The sequence below is a fragment of the Nansenia antarctica genome, assembly GCF_963989245.1.
Source record: "Nansenia antarctica genome assembly, chromosome: 12".
Classification (NCBI taxonomy): Eukaryota; Metazoa; Chordata; class Actinopteri; order Argentiniformes; family Microstomatidae; genus Nansenia; species Nansenia antarctica.
In genome coordinates this window covers 30394511-30418306 of record NC_137682.1, presented here as the reverse complement: position 1 = coordinate 30418306, position 23796 = coordinate 30394511, and the positions used below count along the sequence as shown (strand labels likewise).

The 23796-nt window shown below is 48.7% G+C and overlaps 1 protein-coding gene across 2 annotated transcripts in view; it reads right to left on the bottom strand.

Moving 5' to 3' along the window:
* The window catches only part of ets1 (v-ets avian erythroblastosis virus E26 oncogene homolog 1), a gene marked incomplete at both ends in the record, with an annotated part of 38327 nt that extends 31216 nt beyond the window's left edge, over positions 1-7111 (bottom strand). Inside the window, 2 exons of one of the 2 annotated variants that reach the window (XM_080543442.1) lie at positions 2776-2920; positions 7040-7111. In XM_080543442.1, the coding sequence (XP_080399568.1) occupies positions 2776-2920; positions 7040-7111 (217 nt within the window). Of the gene's footprint in view, positions 1-2766; positions 2921-7039 lie in introns of both variants that reach the window. The other variant, XM_080543441.1, reaches the window with a different exon arrangement.
* Positions 7112-23796: the final 16685 nt, after the last annotated feature.

Sequence of the window (23796 nt, the reverse complement as noted above, 5' to 3'; positions counted from 1 at the left end):
CTTGAACATGTAAACGTGTTCAAAGGTAAGTAAGGTACAGAAACAATCTGGTAACAGGGCCGAGCTTTAGAACAAGGCACAGTGGGAGGAGCACGTGTGTTGGTGGCTCAATCACAAAGGAAACTGTTCTACCCATACTACTTCACTTACTTAATAAGGTGATGATCTGAAATGACACTAGCTAGGGAGATGAAGGAGGTCAACAATGTTTCAGTTTCACAAACAAATGTTTCAAACCAACGGTTATTGGGTGTGGGGGACTGTGTCAAGGGTTACTGAACTGGTTTTGAGGTTAGAGGTGTTGACTTCCAACTGTACTTCTATCTCTGTACACTGGCTGCATAAAAGCCTCAATGGCAGCAACAATGTATGAATGACACTCCTAGGGCTAACTAAATGACTATAATGGTGTCTACAGGTGGTTGAGTTGCACTAAAGCTAGAGGTCTGTATGATCTGCTGTCTTGAGAGAGAGGAGGTCAACTCCCGGTCATTTGTTTCCACTTGACAATGTTTATGTCGACGGTTTAAGACTGAGTCCAGTGGAGGAGGTTCCAAAGGAGTGTGTCTCCGGCAACAAACATCAGCAAATCAAATCAAATCCAAGCCTGAACCCCCAATCCCCTTGAGAGGAGGCCAGAGGCTTGGGAAAAAGACGGCCGCCCTTTGGCCCCTCGTGCCCCCTGCATCCAGCCTGGGAGGTGAGGGGAGAAAGCTGGTCCCCTCACCCCCCTCCCATGGCGTGTGTCCCAGTCCCCCAGCATAAATCACTCTTAAAGACGAAGGAGGCCAGAGTCAAACAGAGGCAAACGCACTGGGAGGAATGTTCCAGTTTAAAATAAACTGCTAAAAAAGAGGAGTGGAGGCAGAAGAATGCAGGGCATGTGGCCATCCTCTGAGGAGGAGAGGAGGAGGCGGCATCTGGTAAAGGCATCGCCCCCAGGGTCAACGTCGCCATGGTCCCCAGAGGGGAGAAGACCCACAGGGGAGCCACAAAGCTCACACAGCCAGGCACTCACACACACTCACACACACTCACACACACACACACTCACACACACTCACACTCACACACACTCACACAGACTCACACACACTCACACAGACTCACACACACTCACACACACTCACACACACTCACACACACTCTCACAGACTCACACACACTCACACACACGCACACACACTCACACACACTCACACACACACACACACAGACTCACACACACTCACACAGACTCACACACACTCACACACACTCTCACAGACTCACACACACTCACACACACGCACACACACTCACACACACTCACACACACTCACACAGACTCACACACACTCACACACACTCACACAGCCAGACACTCACACACACTCAGACACACTCACACACACACACACACACTCACACACACACACACTCACACACACTCACACACACTCACACACACTCACACAGCCAGACACTCACACACACTCACACACACTCACACACACTCACACAGCCAGGCACTCACACACACTCACACACACTCACACACACTCACACACACTCACACACACACACACACACTCACACACACTCACACACACACACACACACACACACACACACACACACACTCACACAGCCAGACACTCACACACACTCACACACTCACACACACTCACACACACTCACACACACTCACACACACTCACACACACTCACACACACTCTCACACACACACACACACACACACACACTCACACAGCCAGACACTCACACACACTCACACACACACACTCACACACACTCACACACACACTCACACACACACACACACACACACACACACACACTCACACACACTCACACACACTCACACAGCCAGACACTCACACACACTCACACAGCCAGACACTCACACACACTCACACACACTCACACACACTCACACTCACTCACACACACACACTCACACACACTAACACACACTCACACAGCCAGACACTCACACACACTCACACAGCCAGACACTCACACACACTCACACTCACACACACACATACACTCACACACACTCACACACACTCACACACACTCACACACACACACACACACACACACACACTCACACAGCCAGACACTCACACACACACACACACTCACACACACACACTCACACAGCCAGACACACACACACACACTCACACACACTCACACAGCCAGACACACACACGCACTCACACACACTCACACACACTCACACACACTCACACACACTCACACACACTCACACACACACACACACACACTCACACAGCCAGACACTCACACACACTCACACAGCCAAGCGCTATGTGGCTTGTGTGCATGTGTGTCTGTGGCTTGTGTGCATGTGTGTCTGTGGCTTGTGTGCATGTGTGTCTGTGGCTTGTGTGCATGTGTGTCTGTGGCTTGTGTGCATGTGTGTCTGTGGCTTGTGTGCATGTGTGTCACACGCATGTGAAAACTAAAGGAAAGAGACAGAGAGGCTACATGTGTTGTATATGTGTGACAACCTTAGAGCGTGGATGTGTGTGACGGTGTGTGAATCATACTTCACTTGCCATGCCTCTCCACACAAAGTCCTTTGTTTGCAGTGAATACATAATACACAATGAAGAATATGTTTAGCCCCTGATTTCACTTTTCACAAGGGTTTCTGTATCTGGCAATGCAAATCGTCTACTGTACATCGACCTCTCTGAATTCTCCTTTGCGTTTAATACCTGTGGTTTTACGCTTCTTACCTGTGGGGCAGAGGTCATGTCCATTGGGAACCTCCTGCAGGGTGATGTCCTGGAGGTAGAAGGGCCAGGACGGGTAGTGTTGTTGGGGCTGACCCCCTCCAGGGAGCTGGGGCTGCGGTCCCAGAGACACCCCTCCATTCTGCCTCTATAGAAACACAACACAGAGCTGATTTGACCTGGTTCCTTTTGAACAGCAATGTATGTCTCAATCTTGACTTAAATAAAAAAAAGTTTTTGTTCTTTGCACATAAAAACAAAGTGGGAAAACAAAGACAAACATGATAAGTGGAATACATCTGGGTGAGGTAAGAAAACATGTGATTAAGTATAATTATCAATTGAAACGATAATGAATGAATGACAGAGGCAGAATATGGAGTTTGAATGTATGGGGAAGAGACCAGGCTGGACTTTAATTCATATGTTGCGTAGGGAATGTTATTTTACCACATTCCAGTCAGATAATAGTATAGCTGAATGTGATTTGTTTGGTTTGTCTTATCTTCCTTGCTTTATCCTGTTGATCAGAGCAACATTCATGTGTGAGATCGGACTGACTGGCAGTCCAAAGTGAGAGTAGTGGGGGGCAGACCAGATATGTATATTTATGTAGATACAAGAAACAGCATAATGTCAATAGAAAACAATCGTACCAACGTATTCAGTCACGTTAGTCTGTTAGCTCTCTATTTCATTGTAATCTCAGCACGGAAGAGAGAATGCTCTTCATGTTTAAAGACAGATCAGTGGGTTTACTTTAGAACATTGTCATTTCATTTTTCACTGAGCTGCAATGGGCTCATACTTGTACTCAGCATGATGAACTTTATGTTGCACAGAAATAAACTATCCTACTTTGTTAACATGGACAATACTCTCTCCATCACCTGGAAGTGCCATCCAATATGCACTAGTGCAGTCCAGTAGCTGCTACAGTGGTGAGATCTGTGCATCAGCTAAGGCTTTGTGTCTACCACCCCTCCACTACCTACTGGCTGTCTCTCTACAGACCCTGAGATCTGTGCATCAGCTAAGGCTTCGTGTCTACCACCCCTCCACTACCTACTGGCTGTCTCTCTACAGACCCTGCTGCTACAGTAGGAGCAGATCAGGGGGTGCCTGACTGACTGCCAGTCTGATAAGCCCCCTTGTTAAAGCGTTGCCGCATATCAGTAGGCTGTCAGCTTTCTAGCCAGCTAATATGGAGAGGAGAGGGGACTGGGGGAGCCTGATCTGTGGAAGTCTAATATGGAGAGGGGTCTGGGGGAGCCTGATCTGATATGGAGAGGGAGGGAGGAGCCTAATCTGTGGAAGTCTTCTGGGGGAACATGGGCTGATGACGCTATTAGTCCAGTCTGGCAGGGAGAGGACAGTAATGGCGCTTTTTCAGCCTGGGCTGGCCCGGTTTATTATCCTTTCTCCATTGCCAACCGAGCTGGCCCGAAGCGAGCCGAACCAGGACGTTTTAGCTACCCTTCACGAGCAGGAACTACAGGGCCGAAAGGTACTTTTTTGCCAGGCTGCGTGTGATGTGTGACGCTGCACACCGTCGATTGGTCAATGGAAATCGTCATCCCATGTTCATAGATTTCATCGCTAACCGCCATTTTTAAATACCACAACAGATTTCGCTCTAGGAAAATGTCACTTACTGTTTCTGTAATAACTTATTAATAAAGATTTGAAAAAATATGATAACCATCGTATTATCTTAGTTTAATGTCATTTCAATGCATCATAGAACTTTTATTTACAACAAGCATAACAAAAAAATCGCTATTATGGCGATGTGCTGTGCCTATGCTGTTCCTCAGTCCAGCGCTTCATCATCCCCCTTCTAAAACTGCCATCTCCCCTTTCCATCCCTTATGCCATTTTATCAATGAACATTGTATTACTGTTATTTCAACATTTAAGCCTCTTTCACACATAGTTCCCTGTAACTTCAATGGAATCCCAAGCTGTGCTGCATTATGTTGATCTATTTATATCGATCTATTCTTGCCAATTCCTTATTACCAGTGGAAAGGGGGAAGGCTAAAACACTTTGAATGGAATAGACAGGACTTTCCGTTCAATGGAGGAAGCATGATACTCGCGCAGAGATCATCTCGCTTTTCCCCCCGTTGATGTATTCAACAATCTAAGCAATCTAATCAGAGCAGCTGTTATTATTTAATATTATTGATGGATGTGCCATTTTTGATGGAGAGCTGTGAGCGGATGACTGGATGTGAGCATGTATTTGACTAATGCCGATAGATTCGCGTCTTTCTCCGAAACCGGAGCTGTCGGCGCCGACAGGATTTTACAGCTTTCCTTCAAACTATCGTAATTCATGGACTATATACCCAATCTAAAAAATTCAAACAGTTTCTGAAAGCAGAGAAGTTGCACTTTTTGAACAGTTGAACTGTTTTAGGCTTATTACGGTAGTTCACCAACAAAAAAAGCACAGTGCTCAACATGTCAGGAGAAAAAAAATAGAATCGGGGCTTTAACACATGTCGGCATTTCCCTGGTTGCGAGATCTAAACTAGTCTACTAGAACTGAAAGCGGCAAGTAACAGGCACTTAACGTTACATACGTAAGGCTGATCTGTGCACGATCTGTGCACGATAGTGCTGCATTTTGACATAATTCTCATCGCATTTCCCCCCGCTGATCTGTATAGCGGGGGGAATCTTATGACACGTAACTCCTCCTACAGTCCCGGGTCGTTCCTGTATAGTGGAAAACGTCTAGTACCCGGAACTGTTCAAATGCGAGCCGAGCCGAGCCGGTCAATGGAAAAGTGCCATAATAGGGAGGGAAGCAGACTTATAAGCCATTAAATGGTTAGTAGCAGTCTTATAACAGTCTTATAACAGTCTTATAACAGTCTTATAACAGTCTTATAAGCCATTAAAGGGTTAGTAGCAGTCTTATAAGCCATTAAAGGGTTAGTAGCAATCTTATAAGCCATTAGAGGGTTAGTAGAGATACAAATAGATTGATACCCTGGAAGTAGTACCCCCTAACCTCACTCATGGAGAAAAATTGATCAGTTCTTATGGAGCAGTGTTGCAAATTGGCACATAGTATGAGTGTGTTTGGTGGGTTGTGGATGAATGTTTCTGTATCAATTGCATTCATAGCCATCCGGTAACCAGCGAGTATTGAAATGAGTGATAGGTGAAAACACTAGAGACAGAGGAGTTCTCTGCCCTCTTTAAACACATCTCTTCCACAGTCTCATCTTACAGGATGTGATTGGAAACATGGCAACCTCAGCCAATCCCTTTCACAAACACTCCATCTATGCTCAGAATGAAATGAAAATCAGGAGGACAGAACACATCAGGCCTAAAACCCCTTTGTCTGTGAATTCATGTAAATTCATAAGAAAAGGAGAGGTGACCCGGTTTCACCTTTTGACCATGTCTGGCCTCCTGTACAGTAATCTCAATTTCAAAGGCAAGCACAACCACCTGAGCCAATTAGGACCAAGGGAGATTTATTCCGCCATGTTTTGTATCGAGGCCAGGTTGGTTTCCATTTGCATGTGACCTCCTCCTCTTTGTCTAATGGGTCTGCACTCTGCATACAAATGGAGGCATATCTGCTACCCTCCCTTCTGTCAGCTCACCTGACAGGAATCCCAATGTCTCAGACTCTGATGATCTCAGAGGCTATATTCGTATGCCCTTTCATTTGGATGGAGTTTTGTGTGCTAACAAACTGCATAAAGCACATCAAGAGGGTGTTTACATGGCAACATGTTCTTTTGCATGGACAGTGTTGTTCTCTTATGCAGGTAGTAGTCAGTCCCCTCCCTCACCCCTCTGGATTTACGGCTGGCACGGTTAGGGCAAAAAGATATATTTTATTGCAAATGAGGTTATGGAACCCTGAAGTTAATAAACAAGTCATTTCAGATCTTAGTATTCACCTTTAAGGTCAGGATGTCGCTGAATGCATTGACTGTTTTCATCAGTCTTTTCATCCCTAATCACGCTTTTCAAACCTCGGCATGTTTCACATATGTTTTTTTTACCTCAAGCGAAAACACAGATAAAGAATTCAGTGAGCGTCATTTCTCATAACAATCGCACTACGTTGTACACTGTACACAAGTGTTGAACTGAAACTACTAAGGACAGTGTTTTGTGGAAGGCTGATGAAATCCAGAGGTGCATCCTAACACACCCCTGCACACTCCTGGCCGTGTGGTAGGTAGCACACAGGCGTAAACATAGAGGTGATTTACGGCAGGGGTCTTACCATCACGCCCAGACGGTCACAGGGGTGAAGGGCTGGGTAGCAGGAAACTGGATCCATGTAGTAACTCATCATGAGGTCTGGAGGAGCAGGACTGCGGAAGGGATCAGCAGTTCAGCACACAAACAGCCAGGGGCGGGGCCCCTATCAATCACATGCAGTTTACACTCTGTCAGTCTGTCTGTCTGTCTGTCTGTCTGTCTGTCTGTCTGTCCGTAGTTCACATTGAGTGGCTCCGACACTGTCCTGCTGAACATGCAAAGCTAATGAAGACATCCAAAATAACATTGTTAGTATTCCTTCTTCCTGCAATGTTTCCTTAAAGTTACACTAGAAATGTAGTACAATTCATACATGATAATCTTATATTGAATTCACGTAAATCTGGTACTACTTTCACCTATCAAGTAAATCTGGATATATGTCAGAAATCTAGGGTTGAGAAAATGCTATAACATTCACCCAACAATAGATGACTAGTTGACTATCTTCCGTCTGTGAAAAGTGATCCATTCCTGATGTCCCACCCCCTCCCTCCTTGACTCCCTACAGTACCTCTCTCCTCCTCTCCCCCCCTCTCTCCTTCCTCCCTCCCACTCACTTTGGGCATCCCATCATTGTTTACTTTCAGCAGCATCAACAGAGGGAGTAGGAACCCAGCTGTGGGGATTCTGTTTCTAGTAGAGCAAGGTACATGGGCAGTGATAGGTTCTGTGCTGACTTAAACCATATTCAACAAATCAACAAAATGAATGTTCACAGGGTCATTAAAATTACATCTCAGAAAGAAATGTAAGCATTGTGTTGCATTAACACAAATGACATTCTGAGGAACATGTTATTTCATGGAATAGGCTTACTCAAGACCTATTTCTCCTGACCTTTTTATCCTGGTAAAAAAAATATTAATATAATAAAAACATTACATTCCCCATGTCATGTTAATTGAAATATAAAGTAATAAAACAAGAACTGTGCATGATCTATTCCACTTAATTTGCCTTTATTAGAAAATAAACATCTCCCAAATGAAGCAATCAAATGGCCACTGGCCAGAAAAAAAAAAAAAGAAACAGAAAAACAAAGACACATGTGATATTGTAAATGTTATCGTTTGCCAATGTAAATATACACATTAGAATATTTGTATGTAGTTTCGAAATACGTTTGCATATCATTTGATTGATAAAAGAAAACGCGCTCTGATTCCCAAAGCACCATGCATGCTCTATTCTCATTCCTCTGGAAGCGCAAATAGAAGTGGAAACTTCAAAGCGAACTGTTCAACCTCAGACATCACATCCCGACGGTCGTTACTACAATGAAAACATATATTTCCCTTTGCTATATCAGCCAGGTTTATGGAGAGATAGTTGATAATAAACTTTGAACTCACCGTCTCTTGTCAGAGAAACTTCCTGCAGACGGACTGCTGCGCTCTGTAGTGGTGTGTGACAGCTCAGAGGAAAGGCGCACTGATGCTGTACCTGGCTGCAGCGCGGCCACATGCCGTTAGTCCCACCCTCGGATATTACCCTCGGATAGCACCGAGATCCATTCAAACATATCTGCCAGGTTTTCCATATCGTCAAACATGTGTAGGTGCTTCATCATTGTTTGGTGACGCAGATATCCTTTTCATCCATTGCAAAAGCATCCTGCCCAGCAGTCCATACAGGTGAGTGTTAGACGGTTAACGGTATAACTCATGTACAGCCATAGGCCTAGAATACTGAAGTAGTCTGGATCAGAATAGATTGTTCTAAATTGTACCGTTTTCTAGTTTCTGTTGTGTCTTACATTGTGTCTTAGATTACTGTTGAAGCAAGTGCTACAAATGTGTAAAACATGTTCTGTAAATTGGGTGTTGCTGATGTAAAGTTGTAAATACCTCCAATAAAATTAATAAGTAGGCACTCCAGTGAGGAGACAGGAAAACACCAAATTGAGAGTAAAAGAAAGAGGGTCCAATAATGTTGACAATGGATGTCCTTCCTGTGATTTGGCAAAAGACATAAGTTGTACATGCATAAGGACCACTTCATCACGTCAGGGAAGAGTCAGGGTGAGATCAAGGGAGTGGTCAGTTTGGACACATAAACCAAAAGCCCTCTTTGCCCTGGAAGGAAGTATGCTCTCATCAATGGTGTGTCATGGAAGTGTCTCAAATATGGTGTGTCAGCAGGATGCCCTTGAGGGGCACATGGTTCCTGAATATTTGTCATTTGTTTGCCCCTCTAGAGCCCACCAGAGGCAGGACCTGGCAGGACACGCATGTGTGACGCTGATTAAAGCCCTGATGGAAACCTCCACCATGAGAAGAGGTGGCCCCACGCACTGTGAAATCTACAACTGACTTGTCTGATAGGGTGTAGTGATATACCAGTAAGGACATGGGATTTATCTATCATGTTGTATATGTATCTGCTTATTTATTTATTCATTCATCCATAAAAACATATTTTTTTTGAAAAGTGTGTTACACTGGACGACTTCATTGCAAGGTGAGAGAGGTTTCTTTTTATCAGATCAACACTTCCAACACATCTTAAACACCTTGTGGCTCCATAGTAATTCCCTGACCCCGATGCAACATTTCTTTGAATTAGAAAGTGCACGGTGGAAGCCCCTGGCAGCCGCGCTCTCTTAAAGGTAAATCTTGGGGGAGCTTTCAAGTCCAGAGGCGTGAGAGGCGTGAAGGAGCCATGAGGAGGCCAGTGGCAGGCGGACGGCTGCTCTTTCTCAGGCCTACAGTACGTTTGAAGCTCTGACTTTGGGGGCCTCTCTGGACACAGATGGGCAACACGTCGGGGGCAAAAGGGGAGGGGATGAGTTATTGCCATGAGGAAAGAAAAGCTTGGGCACACCCCTCTGATGAGCTAAATTGAATAAAGGGGGATGAATGCGATCCAGATCTTCTCTGATGCCCCACAATGCTGTTTCAATTAGAGGCCTTGCGAGTTCAAAGGGGGGGGCCTCGATACACTTCTGCTCCACATGAAGCGGCTCTCATCACTCGGCCTCATGCCTTTCACCTCCCCATTACGCTGCCACCTTTTTCCGTTCAGTCTCTCTCTCTTTCTCTTTCTCTTTCTTGACTGCAGTCATGTTTTCCATTAAACAGATAGTGAACGCCATGCCATCACCACACCAGTAAACCCCGTCACTCATAGAGCTGGAGCAGTTTATGACTATTGTACATCTCACCAAATTCATGACATCCATATAACACCATGATGATTACTGCTTGTTAACTAACCTAAAAATCTAAGGTTGTCTGTCTTACATCATTTTCCACACCATTTATTGTGAAGATACCTCTTTAGGCACGGTCATACAAATCAAACACAGAAGTATGGACATTTCAAACACTTTAATTTTGAGGTGATATGAAAAGGGAGAACAGTTCATTGTTGAGTCCCTATCACAGCTCATCTGATTTGTAACATGGTCTAGTGAAAAGGTCCGCATGCCGGCAATTCTCAAGTCGTGCAAATGACAAAAAAGCTCTTTAAAAAAAAAAAAAAAAGCTTGTTTTGCTTTTTTTAAAGTGTTGAAGAACCCACTCAATATAACAAACAAGTTAGTTATGTAGTTGTGTGTGTGTTCTTAGCATGTTGATGTTCTATCAGTATGCTGTGATGTGCTAAACATGCAGTTAGATAGTCATAGCGATGTTTTTTATTAGCTGCTAGGTAGCTACCAAAGCGATGGTGTGTGTTTTGATTCAGAGCGATTTTCTCTGGTATTTTGTTTGAGGTGTACCAACATTCAAATAAGCATATCTTCTTCAACTAGAGATTCAGATTCCAATGAATGACACATCATTCAAAAGCTTACAATCTGCAGTTTCATAATCTGTAAAAAAAATGACCTTGCCCTACTTGGGGACTTTTTCACCAGACCCTGTCACATTTTATGTAGGCCTCAATGGATTAGCCAGAACATCAGTAACACATTCAGAATGGAGGTGATCTCTCAACCTTATCTCCGAACAGTGACGGTGTGCCTCCAATGTTGTTTCAATCCCAGCCAACGTCTGTGTCCTGTAGTTTGTTGAGGGGTGCAGACCATGAAGCCCTTTGTCTCACGTTCTCATTTTCGATCTTCTAAAGATAGTGCTGACGAGTGATATTAATGGCTTTTTATTAGCATAGTTGTGATTGCTCGAGGTTCGCCTGCGTGTCTGGTGAGAGAATAGAAGTTCTCCTCCCATTCCTTTTCACAGGAGATCGCCACTCTCTTTGATACACTGCCCGAATCTTTCCCCCGAATAAACTGCCCCGCAGATGTTGCTACGCCGACTACAAAGAAAGAGCCCTTTATGAGGAGAATGTCTATTTTGGGCCTCTGTGTTTCCGAGCTGTGGCGCTTTGAGAGGTACAGGCCTAATCTCTCTGCCCAAGACTTGTTTTATTCCTTGCCTAGATATTTTTAGATTAAAGCCCAATGCTAATGATTAAAGCAAGGATGTAATATTTTATGACAGTATTGATGTGCTCACCGTGGTAGATTTAGGTTGTGAAAAAGCGGATACTCTATTGGCATAAGGAAAAAGAAAGTGAGAAACTGGGGTACTAACCTCAGTGAATGTAAGAGTCATGGAGAGGGTTAGTGCTTTTTGTGTTGGTTTGAGAGGGTTCATACAGAAGTGCCAGTGGTTAAGAGTCTCACCCCCACCAAAAGAACTGCAACTTTGTTTCACTATTGACTGTGAGGCGGAGGTCTTGGTAGTGATATTAGCTCTTGATATTATCTTTAATTAAGGCACCAATCCCATTGGCAAGTTGTCTAAACAGCTCTAAATAGGCCTACTAAATCAGACAAACATCCTCAGTATTTGATGGTTTGAGAGCGTGCAATATCGCTCCAGATGGTTCATGTTTCACAAGCGTTTCATGAGGGATGGCCCAGGACAGTGATCTTCTGTTCAAGCATCCCTTTTGACAGGGCCAGTTCCTCAGAATCACATGCCTGATTTCTGAGTCTCTGGGTCTCTCCCTCCCCAGTCAGGGCATGTGTGTGTGTGTGTGTGTGTGTGTGTGTGTGTGTGTGTGTGTGTGTGTGTGTGTGTGTGTGTGTGTGTGTTGGGGGTTAAACCTGAAGAGCACTGATCCTGGGATCTGAACTGGGATGTTGTGTTAAACTATCTGCAGGCTGATGATACTGTCAAAAACAAGTTACATTAAATGAAATTAAAACAAATGCTGCCCACTTCATGTCTTGTAAAGAAAGCACTTGTGCTCCCCTTGAAAACGAGATATTATGGTAGAGCAATGCACATGTATGGACCTTTAAAGATGACAGTGTGTACAGATTTGCACGAAACTGCATTAACATTATAGAGCTCGTATATATCATTCATTCCCACTATCGTGTCTGTGGAAACATGTTTTGGACCGAATGGAATGCTTGTTCTGAGAATGACTTTCAAGGCCTTTGAAGTCTTCCCTCCATGTCTCTGCTCAATTACAGTGTGGTGAAACTTTCTGAAATGTTCTAAACTGAACTATGTAAAAGCACAACATGCAGAGAAAAAAGATTAGAGAATGGGGGGGGGGGGGGGGGGATAGTAAAGAGGAGGGAGAACACGATGCTGAGTCCAGCATGCCCTTGATAAGCTCCTCCGGGCGGAGCTCCAAAAGAAACAGCCCACAGACTACCTCTCCTCCCCATACCCATCTCTGTCCTGCCCCTGGTCCCGGCACTCACTAGTCCTCTTACTTCATTAGCTGCCCAGAACGAGATGCTTGTCGTGTAATTAGAAGAGAAGTTTGCCGACTGCTTGTGTAACGCACAATCTCTCATTAGAGGTGGGAGAGAATCTGAGAGTGGAGAGAGAGGGAGAGAGAGAGTCAGCTGACTTGGCCTGTCCATGTAAGGAGGGAGATGACAGTTGAGCCTCCTTTTTGGTGGACTCTTTCTTTGAAGTGTTTTGGACACACAGCGATTCCATCGCAGCGCTGTTGTGTTCACACTGATAGCAACATGAGTGGGCACAAGTGAATCTGTCACCCTCACTTAACTCATCTAGGCTATAATCTATGTAGATGCAGTGGGGCTTATTAATGGCAGGGTGGTGAGAGGGAAGAGGTGGCTGGTTGTCAGGGAGTGATTTTCAACAGGGTCTGTGTAGTGTCCAGTCAGCGCTGTCTCCCTGACTTTCCGACCAATGACATACATTACTACCAGGCCCCTTTTTTCACATATCAAAATGAAAGTGAACTTAGCTCTGACACCCCTGCTGTAGGGTAGGTGCTCCAGCTGCTCCACGTTCAAGACAAGACACACTTTCCCTATGGAGGGGAGGCCTGCTAATACTCACCCTGAGAACAGCAGAAGCTACTAACCCCTGTAGCTCTCTTCCCTCCGTCAGGCTGAGAGAAGTGTTTACAGAGCCAGATCTGTAATTAACGACAGGATAGCTCGTTTTAGGCCTGGGTCTGTGGAGGTAGATACAGCCAGGGGGGCTAGATTACAAGTACATAAATAATGATCCCCTTCCCCCTACCCTTACACCCCCCCCCCATCTCTCTCTTTCTCTCTCTCTCTCTCACACACACATACACACACACACAAACACAACCTTAGTCTTATCCTAGCACAAATGTCCTTCAGTTTCAGGGTATCTCTCCAACTTTCCTGACTCTCCCAGTCTGCTCCCCTTCCCATGCCCCTGCCGCCAACCCCGCAAATCCCCCCGCCCCCTTACCGTGCAGCGCAGGAGATATTTTTAGACCAGAGATGTTTCAGGATGTAAAGTCTATCCTGTGTCGTGAGTTTCTGTGAGGAAACTGCTGTTCTCTGTATCCCCCCCCATTCCTCCCTCCCATTATTCTTCTCTAACCCTATAGCCCTCCCCTCGTTCTCTCTCTCCCTCTTTCATTCTTTCTAAACGCTGAGTGTTGGTATCAGAGGTAATGTTTGTGTGGTTTGTTTATATGGGCTTTTCATCATTCTACCTGCTCACCACCACTGTCTGTGGGGGCCTGGGGGCCCACTACTTATTGTTAGTAGATCATATAATGTACATGAGTAACCTTACTGTAAATCCATCCACTGCCCATATTTAGGAATAGTCAAAGTACAGATGGTTATAGAATAGTCAAAGTACAGATGGTCGCCCAGGCTGGGTGTGTCTGAGCTGAAGAGGGCATCATTAACCGACAGTAGGCACATCAACGTGTCATCATTAACCGACAGTAGGCACATCAACGTGTCATCATTAACCGACAGTAGGCACATCAACGTGTCATCATTAACCGACAGTAGGCACATAAACGTGTCTTGCTACGAACATCTGTGGCAAAACTGTGAACTCCCGGCCTGTCTGATCATCAACATCCTTACCATGTTTCCTCACGTATCTGAGCAACCACAATATAGTGACACAATAAAGTTCCCTCCTCTCCTATCAGTCATGTCACCTTGACTGAATGAACTCAAGACCCAAGACAAATATCACTAACCACCCATATCTGGAAATGTTACAGCTGGTTCAACCAGAGAGTTTTTTTTTCCTGAATTGAACACCTTTATTCAATTTAACACTTAGAAATTGATAGTTTGTGCGTTTGCACCATGGTCTTGTGAATGGTATCCCAGGGTCATCACCTGGATGGCAGGTGAGCTGCCAATGTGCCCCCTGGAGAGAGGTAGGCCGGACCTTTTGCTAGTGGTGGTGTGAGAGGTGGTGGGTCGAGACATATAATGCATGAATTAATATCATTTGCCAATTCATATCATTAGTTCATGATAAGTTAATTCATGCATTATTTCAAATGATCCTTTGGTATTACTTTGGCAGTAAAGGAAGGAGATGAATAGTTTGGTTCAAAGCTCAACTGCGCCCTCTATCAGTGGAAAACCACAGTACAGACGTCTCTGGTGCTCTCGGTAGCACGACACAGTCCAGACATTCAGTAGTGTCTCAAGTGCTACAATGCATTTCTATAAACACATGTTTTGTCTATGGTCTGTTCATGCTGCAATACAGATTTTTATGGTTATATTCTATTTCAATTTCTAAGACGTCAATGCCTGTTATGTTTTAATTTAAAAAATGCTTTAGATTGGCATTTGGCCCATACCAACCAGCAATACTAAACTAAGCCCCAATTAGATTGTAATTGGCAAAGCCAAGCTAGATTGTAGCCACATACAGAACTACAGTAGGTCTAAAATTGTATTCGGACCAACTACTGGCCTACTGGCCTCTATGTGTCGTGCAGTCAGATCCAGAGACACCATAACACTTTATTCACGAAATAAACACATGATGACAGTGACACTGTCACTTTAGAGGTAAACAGGAATGCTGTGGTTTTGCCCTGGCGTTTGGGGCACTGCCCTCATAGTTGCCTGGACTGACTTTGTTCCTCCCCCCCCCCCCTCTCTCTCTCTCTCTCTCTCTCTCTCTTGCCTTTCTTTGAAGTATTGCAAGCCATGTCCTCTGAAAGGATGTCTCTTGTTGTTGCAGCCTATTTTCATTTTACTCCAGCAGCATTTTGGAAAAACAATGCCCGGCCCTCTTGTCTGGTTGGCTCAGTATCAGTAAACTGCAGCGTCTGTTTCCCGTTTCACACGTTTGTTTGTGCCGCAGGCGCACAGGGGAGAGAGAGAGAGGGAGGCTCAGAGAGAGAGAGAGAGGGAGGCTCAGAGAGAGAGAGAGAGGGAGGCTCAGAGAGAGAGAGAGAGGGAGGCTCAGAGAGAGAGAGGGAGGCTCAGAGAGAGAGAGAGGGAGGCTCAGAGAGAGAGAGAGAGAGGGAGGCTCAGAGAGAGAGAGAGAGAGGGAGGCTCAGAGAGAGAGAGAGAGGGAGGCTCAGAGAGAGAGAGAGAGAGAGGCTCAGAGAGAGAGAGCGAGAGAGGCTCAGAGAGAGAGAGAGAGAGAGGCTCAGAGAGAGAGAGAGAGAGAGGCTCAGAGAGAGAGAGAGAGGGAGGCTCAGAGAGAGAGAGAGAGGGAGGCTCAGAGAGAGAGAGAGAGGGAGGCTCAGAGAGAGAGAGAGGGAGGCTCAGAGAGAGAGAGGGAGGCTCAGAGAGAGAGAGAGGGAGGCTCAGAGAGAGAGAGAGAGAGGGAGGCTCAGAGAGAGAGAGAGAGAGGGAGGCTCAGAGAGAGAGAGAGGGAGGCTCAGAGAGAGAGAGAGGCTCAGAGAGAGAGAGAGAGAGGCTCAGAGAGAGAGAGAGAGGGAGGCTCAGAGAGAGAGAGAGAGAGAGAGAGAGGGAGGCTCAGAGAGAGAGAGAGAGGGAGGCTCAGAGAGAGAGAGAGGGAGGGAGAGGCTCAGAGAGAGAGAGAGAGGGAGGCTCAGAGAGAGAGAGAGAGGCTCAGAGAGAGAGAGAGAGAGAGGCTCAGAGAGAGAGAGAGAGAGGGAGGCTCAGAGAGAGAGAGAGAGAGGGAGGCTCAGAGAGAGAGAGAGAGAGGGAGGCTCAGAGAGAGAGAGAGAGGGAGGCTCAGAGAGAGAGAGAGAGGGAGGCTCAGAGAGAGAGAGAGAGGGAGGCTCAGAGAGAGAGAGAGAGAGGGAGGCTCAGAGAGAGAGAGAGAGAGGCTCAGAGAGAGAGAGAGAGGGAGGCTCAGAGAGAGAGAGAGGGAGGGAGGCTCAGAGAGAGAGAGAGAGGGAGGCTCAGAGAGAGAGAGAGAGAGGCTCAGAGAGAGAGAGAGAGAGGGAGGCTCAGAGAGAGAGAGAGAGAGAGGCTCAGAGAGAGAGAGAGAGAGGCTCAGAGAGAGAGAGAGAGAGAGAGGCTCAGAGAGAGAGAGAGAGGGAGGCTCAGAGAGAGAGAGAGAGGGAGGCTCAGAGAGAGAGAGAGGGAGGGAGGCTCAGAGAGAGAGAGAGAGAGAGGCTCAGAGAGAGAGAGAGAGGGAGGCTCAGAGAGAGAGAGAGAGAGGGAGGCTCAGAGAGAGAGAGAGAGGGAGGCTCAGAGAGAGAGAGAGAGGGAGGCTCAGAGAGAGAGAGAGAGAGGGAGGCTCAGAGAGAGAGGGAGGGAGGCTCAGAGAGAGAGAGAGAGGGAGGCTCAGAGAGAGAGAGAGAGAGGGAGGCTCAGAGAGAGAGAGAGAGAGGGAGGCTCAGAGAGAGAGAGAGAGAGGGAGGCTCAGAGAGAGAGAGAGAGGGAGGGAGGCTCAGAGAGAGAGAGAGGGAGGCTCAGAGAGAGAGAGAGAGAGGGAGGCTCAGAGAGAGAGAGAGAGGGAGGCTCAGAGAGAGAGAGAGGGAGGCTCAGAGAGAGAGAGAGAGGGAGGCTCAGAGAGAGAGAGAGAGGCTCAGAGAGAGAGAGAGAGAGGCTCAGAGAGAGAGAGAGGGAGGCTCAGAGAGAGAGAGAGAGGGAGGCTCAGAGAGAGAGAGAGAGGGAGGCTCAGAGAGAGAGAGAGGGAGGCTCAGAGAGAGAGAGAGAGGGAGGCTCAGAGAGAGAGAGAGAGGGAGGCTCAGAGAGAGAGAGAGGGAGGCTCAGAGAGAGAGAGAGAGAGGGAGGCTCAGAGAGAGAGAGAGAGAGGCTCAGAGAGAGAGAGAGAGAGAGAGAGAGGGAGGCTCAGAGAGAGAGAGAGAGGGAGGCTCAGAGAGAGAGAGAGGGAGGCTCAGAGAGAGAGAGAGAGAGGGAGGCTCAGAGAGAGAGAGAGAGAGGCTCAGAGAGAGAGAGAGAGGGAGGCTCAGAGAGAGAGAGAGAGGGAGGCTCAGAGAGAGAGAGAGAGAGGGAGGCTCAGAGAGAGAGAGAGGGAGGCTCAGAGAGAGAGAGAGAGGGAGGCTCAGAGAGAGAGAGAGAGAGGGAGGCTCAGAGAGAGAGAGAGAGAGAGGGAGGCTCAGAGAGAGAGAGAGGGAGGCTCAGAGAGAGAGAGAGAGAGGGAGGCTCAGAGAGAGAGAGAGAGAGGCTCAGAGAGAGAGAGGGAGGCTCAGAGAGAGAGAGAGAGGGAGGCTCAGAGAGAGAGAGAGAGAGGCTCAGAGAGAGAGCGAGAGAGGCTCAGAGAGAGAGAGAGAGAGGGAGGCTCAGAGAGAGAGAGAGAGAGAGGCTCAGAGAGAGAGAGAGAGAGAGAGGGAGGCTCAGAGAGAGAGAGAGAGGGAGGCTCAGAGAGAGAGAGAGAGAGAGAGGCTCAGAGAGAGAGAGAGGGAGGCTCAGAGGCTCAGAGAGAGAGAGAGAGGGAGGCTCAGAGAGAGAGAGAGAGAGGGAGGCTCAGAGAGAGAGAGAGGGAGGGAGGCTCAGAGAGAGAGAGAGAGAGGCTCAGAGAGAGAGAGAGAGAGAGGCTCAGAGAGAGAGAGAGAGGGAGGCTCAGAGAGAGAGAGAGAGAGGGAGGCTCAGAGAGAGAGAGAGAGGGAGGCTCAGAGAGAGAGAGAGAGGGAGGCTCAGAGAGAGAGAGAGAGGGAGGCTCAGAGAGAGAGAGAGAGGGAGGCTCAGAGAGAGAGAGAGAGAGAGGGAGGCTCAGAGAGAGAGAGAGAGGGAGGCTCAGAGAGAGAGAGAGAGGGAGGCTCAGAGAGAGAGAGAGGGGGAGGCTCAGAGAGAGAGAGAGGGAGGCTCAGAGAGAGAGAGAGGGAGGCTCAGAGAGAGAGAGAGAGGGAGGCTCAGAGAGAGAGAGAGAGAGGCTCAGAGAGAGAGAGAGGGAGGCTCAGAGAGAGAGAGAGAGAGAGGCTCAGAGAGAGAGAGAGAGAGAGGCTCAGAGAGAGAGAGAGAGGGAGGCTCAGAGAGAGAGAGAGAGAGAGAGGCTCAGAGAGAGAGAGAGAGAGGGAGGCTCAGAGAGAGAGAGAGAGGGAGGGAGGCTCAGAGAGAGAGAGAGAGGCTCAGAGAGAGAGAGAGAGAGAGGGAGGCTCAGAGAGAGAGAGAGAGGGAGGCTCAGAGAGAGAGAGAGAGAGAGGGAGGCTCAGAGAGAGAGAGAGAGAGGCTCAGAGAGAGAGAGAGAGGGAGGCTCAGAGAGAGAGAGAGAGAGAGGGAGGCTCAGAGAGAGAGAGAGAGAGGCTCAGAGAGAGAGAGAGAGGGAGGCTCAGAGAGAGAGAGAGAGAGGCTCAGAGAGAGAGAGAGAGGGAGGCTCAGAGAGAGAGAGAGAGGGAGGCTCAGAGAGAGAGAGAGAGGGAGGCTCAGAGAGAGAGAGAGAGGGAGGCTCAGAGAGAGAGAGAGAGAGAGGGAGGCTCAGAGAGAGAGAGAGAGAGGGAGGCTCAGAGAGAGAGAGAGAGAGAGGCTCAGAGAGAGAGAGAGGGAGGCTCAGAGAGAGGGAGAGAGAGAGAGGCTCAGAGAGAGAGAGAGAGAGGGAGGCTCAGAGAGAGAGAGAGAGGGAGGCTCAGAGAGAGAGAGAGGGAGGCTCAGAGAGAGGGAGGCTCAGAGAGAGAGAGAGAGGGAGGCTCAGAGAGAGAGAGAGAGAGAGGCTCAGAGAGAGAGAGAGGGAGGCTCAGAGAGAGAGAGAGGGAGGCTCAGAGAGAGAGAGAGAGGGAGGCTCAGAGAGAGAGAGAGAGAGAGGCTCAGAGAGAGAGAGAGAGGGAGGCTCAGAGAGAGAGAGAGAGGGAGGCTCAGAGAGAGAGAGAGAGAGAGGGAGGCTCAGAGAGAGAGAGAGGGAGGCTCAGAGAGAGAGAGAGAGAGAGGGAGGCTCAGAGAGAGAGAGAGAGGGAGGCTCAGAGAGAGAGAGAGGGAGGCTCAGAGAGAGGGAGGCTCAGAGAGAGAGAGAGAGGGAGGCTCAGAGAGAGAGAGAGAGGGAGGCTCAGAGAGAGAGAGAGAGAGGGAGGCTCAGAGAGAGAGAGAGAGAGGGAGGCTCAGAGAGAGAGAGAGAGAGGGAGGCTCAGAGAGAGAGAGAGGGAGGCTCAGAGAGAGAGAGAGAGAGGGAGGCTCAGAGAGAGAGAGAGAGGGAGGCTCAGAGAGAGAGAGAGAGGGAGGCTCAGAGAGAGAGAGAGAGAGGGAGGCTCAGAGAGAGAGAGAGAGAGAGGCTCAGAGAGAGAGAGAGAGGGAGGCTCAGAGAGAGAGAGAGAGAGGCTCAGAGAGAGAGAGAGAGGGAGGCTCAGAGAGAGAGAGAGAGAGGGAGGCTCAGAGAGAGAGAGAGGGAGGCTCAGAGAGAGAGAGAGAGGGAGGCTCAGAGAGAGAGAGAGAGAGGGAGGCTCAGAGAGAGAGAGAGGGAGGCTCAGAGAGAGAGAGCGAGAGAGGCTCAGAGAGAGAGAGAGAGAGGGAGGCTCAGAGAGAGAGAGAGAGAGGCTCAGAGAGAGAGAGAGAGGGAGGCTCAGAGAGAGAGAGAGAGGGAGGCTCAGAGAGAGAGAGAGAGAGGGAGGCTCAGAGAGAGAGAGAGAGGGAGGCTCAGAGAGAGAGAGAGAGAGAGGGAGGCTCAGAGAGAGAGAGAGAGAGAGGCTCAGAGAGAGAGAGAGAGAGGGAGGCTCAGAGAGAGAGAGAGGGAGGCTCAGAGAGAGAGAGAGGGAGGCTCAGAGAGAGAGAGAGAGGGAGGCTCAGAGAGAGAGAGAGAGGGAGGCTCAGAGAGAGAGAGAGAGGCTCAGAGAGAGAGAGAGAGGGAGGCTCAGAGAGAGAGAGAGAGGGAGGCTCAGAGAGAGAGAGAGAGGCTCAGAGAGAGAGAGAGGGAGGCTCAGAGAGAGAGAGAGGGAGGGAGGCTCAGAGAGAGAGAGAGAGGGAGGCTCAGAGAGAGAGAGAGGGAGGCTCAGAGAGAGAGAGAGAGGGAGGCTCAGAGAGAGAGAGAGGCTCAGAGAGAGAGAGAGAGGGAGGGAGGCTCAGCGTTGTACCATTGTTGTTTGTTCATTAACAGCTCCCAATCTAAGTTTGATGCCTTCAAAAAATGTTAACAATTCAAAACAGTAGTATTGTATATGCTGGTGGCCAAGTAAATTAGGCTTGTTTGCTATTTTTCGTAGTGCAATGCTCCACTACAATATATGATTCGCTAGAGAGTGACTTTGTAGAATATTGAATTACTGAAGTGAAATCTCCCACACACTAACCAATGTAAGTTTGCAGACTTAACAAATGCAAGTCTCAAGACTCATGGTGAAGATGCCTAGTGTAACGTGTATGACAGGGATCATGGTGAAGATGCCTAGTGTAACGTGTATGACAGGGATCATGGTGAAGATGCCTAGTGTAACGTGTATGACAGGACTCATGGTGAAGAGGCCTAGTGTAACGTGTATGACAGGACTCATGGTGAAGAGGCCTAGTGTAACGTGTATGGCAGGGATCATGGTGAAGAGGCCTAGTGTAACGTGTATGACAGGGATCATGGTGAGGCACTAGCTTGGACCAGAGAGCCCTCTAGTGGGATGATGAGGCAATGACTTGTCAGGGAGAGGAATCAATAGTCAACTCCTTTATTGGATCCAGATTTGACCATCTGAAGGTACAGATTAATGGTTTTCATAGTCTGGTGAGCAGCCCACAGTCGAGTTCAGACTGTCAGGCATGTCTGGGAGGGGGGGGGGGGATTCCTGAGAATGGGAAACCTGCTAAACCTGAGAGCCCAGCCGCCTTTCAGGGAACAACACTTTTCTTATGAGAAAAGGCACAGACTCAAATGAGAGATGACAGCATATTAATTTCACCCTGTGTTTTTCTTTTGAGGGCTTCTTAAAATGCTGCTGAATGATGAGCGGGCAGTAGATTTATAGTCTAGCGGATGATTTAGCTTTTCTAAATGGCAGAACTCTATTCTTTTTCCATGTGGAGTTTATTTCATCCCTTATAATGTGTTGCTTATATGTGGTTGAATCCCCTTCAGCTCCACTGCCTGTGGTACTTGTGTAAAGTAATCACCTTGGTTCATCAAGGATGCTCTCCTAACCTCTTGTCTGAGAGACAGACAGGGGTAGGAGAGACAGACAGGGGTAGGAGAGACAGACAGGGGTAGGAGAGACAGACAGGGGTAGGAGAGACAGACAGGTCTGGGGTAGGAGAGACAGACAGGCCTGGGGTAGGAGAGACAGACAGGGGTAGGAGAGACAGACAGGCCTGGGGTAGGAGAGACAGACAGGCCTGGGGTAGGACAGACAGACAGGTCTGGGGTAGGACAGACAGACAGGCCTGGGGTAGGAGAGACAGACAGACCTGGGGTAGGACAGACAGACAGGCCTGGGGTAGGAGAGACAGACAGACAGGGGTAGGAGAGACAGACAGGCCTGGGGTAGGACAGACAGACAGGCCTGGGGTAGGAGAGACAGACATACTGGGGTAGGAGAGACAGACAGGTCTGGGGTAGGAGAGACAGACAGGCCTGGGGTAGGAGAGACAGACAGGGGTAGGAGAGACAGACATGCCTGGGGTAGGAGAGACAGACAGGTCTGGGGTAGGACAGACAGACAGGCCTGGGGTAGGACAGACAGACAGGTCTGGGGTAGGAGAGACAGACAGGCCTGGGGTAGGACAGACAGACAGGCCTGGGGTAGGAGAGACAGACAGCTCTGGGGTAGGAGAGACAGACAGGTCTGGGGTAGGAGAGACAGACAGGCCTGGGGTAGGAGAGACAGACAGGCCTGGGGTAGGAGAGACAGACAGGCCTGGGGTAGGAGAGACAGACAGGCCTGGGGTAGGACAGACAGACAGGTCTGGGGTAGGAGAGACAGACAGGTCTGGGGTAGGAGAGACAGACAGGTCTGGGGTAGGAGAGACAGACAGGTTTGGGGTAGGACAGACAGACAGGCCTGGGGTAGGAGAGACAGACAGGGGTAGGAGAGACAGACAGGCCTGGGGTAGGACAGACAGACAGGTCTGGGGTAGGACAGACAGACAGGTATGGGGTAGGAGAGACAGACAGGTCTGGGGTAGGACAGACAGACAGGTCTGGGGTAGGAGAGACAGACAGGTCTGGGGTAGGACAGACAGACAGGCCTGGGGTAGGAGAGACAGACAGGCCTGGGGTAGGAGAGACAGACAGGTCTGGGGTAGGACAGACAGACAGGCCTGGGGTAGGAGAGACAGACAGGTCTGGGGTAGGAGAGACAGACAGGTCTGGGGTAGGAGAGACAGACAGGTCTGGGGTAGGAGAGACAGACAGGTCTGGGGTAGGAGAGACAGACAGGCCTGGGGTAGGAGAGACAGACAGGCCTGGGGTAGGAGAGACAGACAGGTCTGGGGTAGGAGAGACAGGCAGGCCTGGGGTAGGAGAGACAGACAGGTCTGGGGTAGGACAGACAGACAGGCCTGGGGTAGGAGAGACAGACAGGGGTAGGAGAGACAGACAGGTCTGGGGTAGGAGAGACAGACAGGTCTGGGGTAGGAGAGACAGACAGGTCTGGGGTAGGAGAGACAGACAGGTCTGGGGTAGGAGAGACAGACAGGCCTGGGGTAGGAGAGACAGACAGGTCTGGGGTAGGAGAGACAGACAGGTCTGGGGTAGGACAGACAGACAGGTCTGGGGTAGGAGAGACAGACAGGTCTGGGGTAGGACAGACAGACAGGCCTGGGGTAGGAGAGACAGACAGGTCTGGGGTAGGAGAGACAGACAGACAGGGGTAGGAGAGACAGACAGGCCTGGGGTAGGAGAGACAGACAGACAGGGGTAGGAGAGACAGACAGGCCTGGGGTAGGACAGACAGACAGGTCTGGGGTAGGAGAGACAGACAGACTGGGGTAGGAGAGACAGACAGGTCTGGGGTAGGAGAGACAGACAGGTCTGGGGTAGGACAGACAGACAGGCCTGGGGTAGGACAGACAGACAGACAGGGGTAGGACAGACAGACAGGTCTGGGGTAGGACAGACAGACAGGTCTGGGGTAGGAGAGACAGACAGACCTGGGGTAGGAGAGACAGACAGGTCTGGGGTAGGAGAGACAGACAGGTCTGGGGTAGGAGAGACAGACAGGCCTGGGGTAGGA